The 10087-nt window shown below is 38.3% G+C and overlaps 1 protein-coding gene across 1 annotated transcript; it reads left to right on the top strand.

Annotated features, from left to right (window-relative positions):
- The first annotated feature begins 1687 nt into the window (after positions 1 to 1687).
- Positions 1688 to 3733, top strand: LOC117315212. Its single transcript, XM_033869357.1, has 3 exons — positions 1688 to 2643; positions 3143 to 3286; positions 3553 to 3733. Exons 1-3 carry the CDS (start codon positions 1688 to 1690, stop codon positions 3731 to 3733), a joined length of 1281 nt encoding a protein of 426 aa, XP_033725248.1.
- The last annotated feature ends 6354 nt before the right edge of the window (positions 3734 to 10087 follow it).

Raw genomic sequence — 10087 nt, 5'->3', positions numbered from 1 at the left:
GGGATGTTATGCTTTGTCTGGAAATGTAAGGTCAACTCTTGGAATTGTCTCTCCAGATGGCAGCATTAGGGGCATCATTCATGATGCAGAGGGTCGCCCGTCTCATATCGGAAAAACATTTGCGGCAGTTGAAGTGAAATGTCCGTTTCCGACAGAATTGAAACTTCCTGTACATTATTCACTTCCTGAGTATTATGTATGTCAGTGTTTGGCGGAGATGGTTGCTTTGGAAACAAACACCCTTATCTACGGGTCATATTCGGAAAAAAGCACCGCATTTCTCAAGGTAACGTTCTCGGCACAACTGTGGCAAATGATGTGGAATGAAGTTGTAGATATATATGATAATGACACACCTACCAAACCCAACAAAACCCGACCCGTGGTACCCACTTTGAAAAAGGAGATCAAAACATTTGTGACAACAAATGTTGAATTTCTGGGAGAATTTCCCTCTTTGAAATCACAAGACAGTGGCCTCACACAAGCCTGCCCTTCTCTACCTTACAGGTTCGCGTGGCCAAAACTACGGCACGCTACTGTAGCACATCGGGAGGATATGGAAATCGTGGTGGACAAAGCCTTAAATGTTATTGAATATGCATACTCCCTGTTGAGACAACGAGCCACGGAAGTCATGGTATGGGTGCTTACCAACAAGAACAGAAACTCAAAAGCGGAGATCCCCTGCTCGCTTCCGATTGCATATGGTCACAAGGACTACAAGCTGTCAAGCGACGCATTGAGGAAGAGCACGGAGACCGTGCTACGTGCCTGCAAAGATGCTGGCATACGGGTATTGTCGTTTTCAACCGATGGCCAATGGATTCAGTTGATGACCCGCGATCAAAGCAAAAAGCCACTCACAGCTTATCAATTGCAAAAGGATACATGGGCAAAAGCTACGAAATTGACAAAAGCAGAGCTTGTAAGGCAAATATGTCAGCTGAACTGTGCTCCAAAAGAAAAGGACATCCTTTCCGTTGTCAATGTAGAAAAAGACGAAAGCACAGGGGCCCGTCATGTATTCAGTCAAGGTCATGCGTTTCAAAAGATTCGAACAAGCAGCGACGAACGTGTGTGGAAACAGAGATCAGCGAGAAAATGTGACAAGTCGAACACTGATAACTCGAACGAATTTACTGACGTTAACAACTGGATGACAGACGAGATCCTTGATAATCTACCAAACGATACAACAATCATCGATGTCGTGTCGGCAGTAAATAGAGATGTCGATACTGGTAAGGATATCCACAATATTGTATCAACGACTGATGGGACACTTGGAATTGACATGCTGTGGGCAGAAGACGAGGTAATTGGAAATTCAGTTGAGGAACGTCATTCTCATCCACCAGATGTGCAGCCAGAACTTACAAATGAAACCGACATGGAGGTAGACGACGACCTTCCAGATCCAGCGGATATGCCTATCGCTAATTATAGTACATCAGGTCCTAGTCATACATCACTGATTGATAATCAGTATGTACTTTAGGTTATATTCACGGCATTGAAGTCGACAAGTAAGACATGTAAAAGATAGGGAGGATCCCTGACGATTACTTGCTGGACATTGCAGGAAGTGTTGGTCGACAAAGAATCTATGAACAAACTTACCCATGCGGAAATAAATGTAATATCATCGTCTATACGACAACTTCTTCCCACATCACTCCCGGAAATGAAGTTATCATGGAAGAAAACCAAGAAAGTGGATCTCCTGTGCGCGTTGATCGACCATACACCCATTACTGAAAGCGAATTTACAAGGAAGCAACCGAAAAAATATATTTCAACCCTTGCGTCATTATGCAAAAAGGCCATAACTAAGAAAACGTTTCCCAAGTCTGTTCTTTGCGCCGCGTACGCTTCATACACTTTCCCTAAAGATTTCAAGGAATGGCAGGCCAAATCACCGATAGACGCTGGAATTCAAATTGAAGGGTTCGAGAGATGTGTTCCGTTCTGGTATTCATTTCCAGAGTTAAATGAAACTACCGGCGAGCTTCTGGCTAAGAGCATTGACTGTTCACACAATTTAACTCATCTCCGTGTTCGAACATGTACGACGGGGATTGCAGGCGTTTCCAGTGATGGATTTAAGGCATGCGCACGTTCGAATGAGACACCTCTTTCATTACCTCTTGTCGAAGACCTTGTAGATAAACAGAGCGTCCCTAACGCAAGGACACAGTTTTCAATGGAAGTTGAGAAATGGTTATCAGCGAACGATTATCTGCATGCAGCAAACCTCGCACGTCATGTCAGGAATTGGTATGAAGCTAGCGACAAGGCTGGGATGCTGGCTTTCGAAAGGGTACAGAAGTTACTCGAGATGAGGGATTTCTTACTGACTGGCATAGACTTTGGCCAGTTTCCACCTCCCGGGAGATACATAAAACAAATCCCTATCGTTACGTTCGAGGGAATGTGCATTGATATAGATACAAAACTTCAAATGTATGGGATGGCAGGTACGTACAACATACGCAGTGTGGAATCTCTTGCAGCAGAAACAACGGTAGGGATACTGCAGAGTTTAAGTCCAATCAGCCAAGTCCCCATCAAAGCACGGGATGTCCCTTCACTTATGTCCAACGTTGCAGAAGTGATGACTTGCAAGATGTCGACAGACAGGTATGTTACACGATTTAGTCAAAGTTCACTAAATTTCAGAATGTCATAGCGTATCAATAATGAAAATGTAAATGTGTCAATGTCACTGACAAAGAACTCATTTGTATCTCTTGTGAGTGCGTGCTGTTATTTACGGCTTTCCTGGTTACCCTCATTCTTGTGAGTGCAACATTACCGACACCTGCCACGTTGTTTTCATAAACACAGATCTAGAAAAATGACACTTGTACTCGCAACATTTCACTGTAACAATTTATTGTCAACCTCGACATAGTAACACTAAAAGAATTGTTTAAGATCAATCACAAAATGTAGCCCAAATGCAATGTTCATTGTCTTTGAGACTTAAACTTTTACAATGTTTGCAAGATGTATAAAATATACAGATACATGTATATTATAACACAAAACAAATTAATATCTCAAAAACCTAATTTTCTTGCAATGAGCAACTTACGTACGTATCATATCCATAATGTATGCATTTTTGTACTTTCATGGGATTCTACATGCGTACGTCAAGGAATAGTGGTGTGTATCCAGTACATGAGAGTGACGTTCAAGCAGACCAAGATGACGCCACGGTGGCTTCAAAATCAACGAGTAACCTCCTGACTAAATTCTCCACTAACATAGTTCTTCGGTGGGTCCAATAAATACCAAGATGCACATTTTGTAAACAATAAAAACAAATAAAGTATGGAAGATGCCCGGGATCACTAATTATAATAAAGGAATGTAATCTTATTATCGGGCCTCATAACAGATTACGTTCCCTCATAATAACATTACGAGGGAACATATAAATAAAATAGTTTTAGGCGACGCCTGGCGTCTTCCGTAAACATTAATTTGTGAGGGAAATTATAAAATGAAATAAGCAAAAATTACTTTACTTATTTCAAACAGTGACCATCCCTTCGACAAACCAGAGAGAGGACGTGTCTCGAGAAAAATGAGATTTGGTACCATTTCCAAGCCCATGGAACCTTCCCGAGGAGCAATGCCAGTTCGCCAGTGGCACAAAACAGACGAATCTAAAATACTGGCCACAAAAAGGCTTGGAATAGGCATACAAGAATTGTTGTGAAATTATTTGGACAGTTCTGTTGACATTACGTTCATTTACGAGATACTATTCAACTGGGTTTATGCCACAAACTTTTAATTTATCCAACGTCTAAGTAAGAAATTACTAAACTAAGATGTCTGACAGGTAATATTTCGTGAAAATACATGTATAATACCATTGAACAAACAGGGTAAACAAGTTTACATCAATTAATCGATAGTAAGAATCAAACTGAACTAAAGCCATAATTATTGACTACTTGTCAAATAATGTCTGTGAATTTTAGTAAAATTATTATGACCATAACGCATGGGAAAAGCGTGTCCCACTTCCGACATGTAAATATATTTCACAAGGCTCTAAAAAGACCGCCATACTCGACCACAAAGAAACTTCTAATTAAATGCAAGTTACAATACCAAATTGTCTTATCATGTTTTGAGGGTCCTTCATCGTAATGTTAAGGGAAAGCGCCTCACTGATGGATCTCTGTAAAGTGCAAAATGTTACAAAACGAAACAGCCTTAAATCTGTATTCGATGAAACTATACAAAATATTATCGAATCAAATTCTACAAAAAAAAAGTAATTGAATTTGTATTTTACGAAACAATATAATATGAAATCTTAATAACAGAAACAATTGCATGTCCACTGATATGTTTTCCTTTCCACACTGCCAGCGTGTGACGTATGTGGTGTGGTAAGGGAGACAAAATAGTAGAATTTAAATTTCATATTTCGTTCCGTTTTATAGAAAAACAGATTCAAAGATGTTTCGTTTCGTCCCGTTTTGCTTTTATTTTGCACTTTACAGGGACTTCCCACACTGACTACATGCAACTATGCAACTATTTACACCAGGACCATCTTCATTGCCTAACACACGTTTTGGTATGATGCTTGTATGATTTTTTGTGCATAAACACTTTGCAACACAGAGGACATGAATGAAGATCAGACCCAGAATGCTTATAGCGTTTGTGTTCATTCAAATATCTTTTGTTACGAAATACTTTGGCACACTGGTCACATGTTACATGTTGTTCACAACTTGGGTTTTTACTACACACTTTGGAGTGTTCATCAAGACGAGCCACATTCTTGTAACATAAAGGACATGTGTGTTTCAGATTTAAATGTGACCCTTCACAATGCCTTTTTAAATGGTAATTGTCCCAAAAGGACTTGTCGCACTGATCACAAACAACTCTTACCCCCATGTGTATGGACGCTTTGTGGTTGTTGAGCGCACCCTGGGAAGCAAATGTTCCACCGCATTGATCACACATCACATTTGCGAGTGTTCCATGTACTTTCTCATGGCGATTCAACAAATACTTGTGCTTAAACACTTTCCCACATTTTGGGCATTCAAACTCTGATTTGTCTGAATGAGACGCAAGGTGTCTTTTCAGCCCTTGTTTCGTTCCAAGCACTCTCTCGCAGATGGCACAAGTATATAACTGTTCTGATGTCACCTCGACCTCTGTCGCCACATTACCTACATCATATGCATCCATTCTATTCTGGAAATAATATAAATCATGTGGAATATGGATTACAAATAGTTGATATCTGAATGAAAATCAAATGAAACCCTGTGTATTGATTTTCCCCGTCGGACTCAAGTATTGGAGAGAGATTTTCCCCGTCGGAATTTTTCGTGCCATTATAATTAGCCAATTGATGTACTTTATAGCTGTAATCCAAACGAACTGTTGATTACTAATAGTTTATTGTAGTCAATGTTTATTACCAAAACTATGTCCATCGTGTTTTGATCGCGATTATTAGGTATTTCTGACAAAAAACATAGTAAATTCGTCGTTTGACAGTAGGGCAGCCGGATATTATTGAGCATCAATCAAACACGGCAAGTTTATGAGATTAACGGATTACTGATGTGTATAAATGAAATAGCGTAGAATTCCGTGGGTATCATCATATTTCCGAAAGTATGTTAAAATGTCATGTATCACTATAAAACATACCCCAGCCATGTCTTCACGCCCTTCGGGTAGATACTCCCCGTCGGATTTGTATATACTCCCCGTCGGATTCGTAACTTCCGGTATCACCCGGTGTTATTAGTTGATAGAACGTTAAACAGTAATAAACCAAATATACGAATTTCGTTATTAGAGTCTTTGTACTTACCTTTAATATCATTGGTTCTACCATAGTGTTTAAAGCATTCTAAAATGCAGAGAAATCGGTCGGAAATATCAGGGGAAAAAAAAAAAAAAAAACTTAACCAAATATTGAAATAACGAATGCCAATAACCAATAACTTTTGTGGAAAAACTCCAGAATCAAAGTTGTGTTTGGGGAAGCATATCTTGTTTATAATGCCTACAACGTGTCAAAGAAAATTATTGTAGATCTCCAAACAAAAACAAACAAGAGGCCCATTGGCCTTGACAGTCACCTGAGTTTCGAAATATTTCGGTTAATTTAATTGACACATTTTGGCCACAACCATCAGTCCAAGGGGTCGGTAAGGGTCAATATGTGCATACCATTAAGCTGTCATCCCATGCTGATAATGTTAACAAAGTTAGAATGAATTCCAATAGAAATCAAACAAATGATAGCCAAAAATGTGATTTCCCTTTAGAAACTATAGTAAAGTTTACCCCTTCTCCAGGGGCAAACGTGAGACCCCAGGGGCATGAAATTTACAATTTTGGTTAAGCATCTAAAGACCCTTCCATCTATGAAGAGTATTTGATTCTACCATATTTGGGTCTTGAGAAGAAGATTTTTGACATTTAAGTCAATTTGACCCTTTTTTAGTCCCGCTCATCAGCCTCTGGGGGTCAGTCAGAGCCAATATGTGCATACCATCAAACTAGCATCTCATGTTTATAATGTTAACTAAGTAAGAATGAATTCCAATAGAAACAAATAATAGTCAAAAATGTGATTTCCCAATATAAACTATAGTAATATTTTACTCCCTCCCCAAGGGCAAAGCTGAGACCCCAGGGTCATGAAATTCACAATTTTGGTAAAGCACCTAATGACCTTTCTAGTAAAGAAGATTTTGGAAGTTTTAGTAAATTGACCCTTCTTGGCCCCGCCCCTCAGGCCCCAGGGGTCAACCATTTAATTCACGATTTTGGTTGCCTTTTAGCCATAGAAGCTTCCAGCCAAATTTCATTTAATTTGGTTCCGCGGTTCGAAAATGTAAATTGTTTACGGACGGACGACGCACGACGACGGACAAAGGACAAAAGGCGATTAGAATAGGTGAGACTTAGTCTCAGCGGAACTAACAAAAAAAACAAATACTGAAATAACTAAGGGCAATTACTTTTGCTTTTGCATAACAGTCGAATTGGAATTATTTTCAAGGAACCTTGACTTCATATCAGGATCACCATGTATTCAAAGAAATCGGTTTATAAAATGTAGGAGGAGATTGCCACACAAAAACCTATTACTGAAATAAACAAATTACTTTTGCAAAAAATCGTCGAATCAAAATTATTTTCGATTGGCCGTAACAAACAAATATAAACTCTGACTTGGGGATGTCATATTTCATGATTAGTCTCCAAGTTAGCAACCCATTGTGTCGCCTTCTCCACTCGTATTTTGTCTATTCTTATTTATAATTTACATTTATGCATATGAAGCATATGGACCCATCAATGTACAGCTATTCTGATAAGATTATATACAATAAATTCCAAAATCGGTGATGTCTTCATATTTCATTATTTGATATAAAATCCATCAATATGTATTTTTAGCATATGAGGCTATCGTCATGTGATGATAATACTGTGTATCTCGTGAAAAGCGTATGAGTATTGGACTGTTGAGTGATATACATGTAAATAGAAATGAGAGAACTATGAATATGAAAAATCCATATCTATTATCGAATGTGCTTAGATATCGGAAAATCATTTAATTGGCTGTCTATTAATAAGCTTTCTTTTGATTTGCTGCCGAACGTTACTGGAAGCATATGGTATTTTCTTTTAATGATCCCACACACTTCGACCACGCAACACGAAGGCATCACATATATGAAACAGACGAAACTGGTAAAACGTTCATCTCAAATGGAAGTCTAATTTGAAGAAACTTGTAACGGCAATGATCTGAACCAAACTGCTACAAAACAAACAGCTACTAACAGACTAACAACGCTACTTCCAAAAATGACGCTTACTTCCAGTAACAATACCGGATTTCGTTACGAGAGTCTGCTGTACATACCTGTCTTACTTGGATCTATCATTGGTATTCCTGGGACCATTATTACGATGCGATTCTACGGGAAACGAATAAAAAAGGCATCTACGTCGACGGCATTATTTCTCACTTCTTTGGCAGTGTTTGATATGCTCTCTCTTATCACGAACATCCTGATAGTACCGATATCTATTACTCTCTTTTACGTTGACGGGTGGAAGGAAAGCGTAGAATATTCTATAATGGTCTATATCAGCCGTGTACCAAAGTACTGGTCGAACATGGTTCTACTTTTGGTTGGAAATGAACGGGTCATGTGTGTCGTTTTGCCCCACAAGGTGAAAAACATTTTCACCAGACGTGTCGGTATTGTGAGTATTATACTCGTCATCATCATTGGACCTGTGGTTCTCTTTCCTGTGTCATTAAGTCCACCACTGGTCGTTGTTCCGACAAATGGTACTGTTACCAATTTGCAAGTGAAGCCCCAAACGGTAATTGACCCGGATGTGTATAGAAGTTTAACTTTAATGATTATAGTTTTATATTATGGAATTCCAGTTGTTGGAGTCTTGATTTGTAATGTTTGTTTTGTAATTGTGTTATTATATCGATTTAAATCTAAACACGCGACCAACGTCAGGCATACAATGACGCCATCACAGATTAAGGAAATACGTACCACAAAACTGGTGATGATAGTCACGGTCATATTCATCGTTTGTGTGAGTCCCGTGGTGATTATATATCCTCTCATAGTCGGTAGTGGTGAAACTGTTCCTTTACAGGTTCTACTCGTGATAAGACCGGTATCTGAACTTTTGGAGACTCTCAACTACTCCATGAATGTTGTCGTTTACTACAAAGGAAGCATGAACTTCCGAACGGAAGCTCGTGAAATGTTGTCCAGGGTATGCCGCTGCTGCAAACCGGCGAAAATTAATCCAGCAGTCGCATTGGTAAACAAATAGGCTATGGTGAGGTATTACTGTTTTGTTTGTTTCTGGTGATAATCTGATGATAATGCTTTTGCAATTGCGTACGTGTATATATAGTTCTAGTGTACAAAACAGAATATGTTAATATAATTAACTCTTTGTTTATTTGTTTATGGTTTCCAGAGGGATCTTGACGCCTACCATTGAATGAACTTAATTAGTAATGTTCAAGACTGATATCTTTACCTTTTCCGGTTTTGGTTAAATTATTTAGTAACAAGGAGAACCTTCAAATGAAATGATAGAGATGTTTAGGAACTTTCTGAACGATATAGTTTCAACTTTAACAAGAGCCCTTGAGGGCCTGCGCTCACTTGGCCAGTTGGGACAAAATCAGATTTTCATGTTAACCGTAAACTGTTAGTGATGTTTTAGGAGATGGTATACAACCTATGTTTTAGGAGATGGTATACAACCTAATTTCTGATGATAATGTTTTGCAGTTACGTACTAAACAATGTATATTGTACAGAGCAGAATTTGTTAATATAGTTTGTTCTTTATTTACTTGATGTTTTATGGTATATCAATATATGTCACAAGTGAAGTATTAAAATACTCAATTAAAATTAACGTTTTCTTTCCTGCTTTCATTTTGATACAGTTTTCTCCTAACTTAAAATGTGGTAAAATTGAGTTTAAATTCCCTCGGTGGAAGTCATAATGCCGCGATCTGCTTTTTCATTACAAATTATACCCGTATGTCCTGAAACAGCAAAATATAACAATCCGAAGTTAAATTATGTTGTAAAATTAGTGTTTGTCAAACATTGAGATTGTCAAGATTTCTTTTGTAACATGTTTTGTTTGTTTAAGTTTTTTGTTTACACTAGCCTCTTTTGACCCTATTTACTTTGATAGTGTTGATTGACCGTTAAATACAAAGTGTTGTTACGACTCTATAAGACAGATAAAGGGTCAAAATAGATAATCTTTCTCGTTACATCTTAGCTCCAATGTGTTCAAAGATGAGAAAGAATGCGAGGACTTTCGCACAGATTATGGAAACATACATCCCAAGGCTACATCCGTTGCAACCATGGCCGTACAACTCCCATATTTACTATTCAATAAGTGGCATTTTCATTGTTGATGTGTCGTTAATAATAAACAAGATAGTTGCACCATTTGAAATCAATCCTGACGAATTGAAGATTGAAGA

The sequence above is a fragment of the Pecten maximus genome, chromosome 17 (assembly GCF_902652985.1).
Source record: "Pecten maximus chromosome 17, xPecMax1.1, whole genome shotgun sequence".
Taxonomy (NCBI): Eukaryota; Metazoa; Mollusca; class Bivalvia; order Pectinida; family Pectinidae; genus Pecten; species Pecten maximus.
Note: the sequence above shows the minus strand (reverse complement) of the source record. Positions and strands in the feature narration are given on the sequence as shown.

Coding starts and splice junctions, on each gene's coding strand:
- LOC117315212 (XM_033869357.1), top strand. CDS start 1,688: ATGAAGTTATCATGGAAGAAAACCAAGAAAGTGGATCTCCTGTGCGCG. Junction 2,644..3,142: donor TGCAAGATGTCGACAGACAG/GTATGTTACACG, acceptor TTGTACTTTCAT/GGGATTCTACATGCGTACGT. Junction 3,287..3,552: donor TCCACTAACATAGTTCTTCG/GTGGGTCCAATA, acceptor TATTTCAAACAG/TGACCATCCCTTCGACAAAC.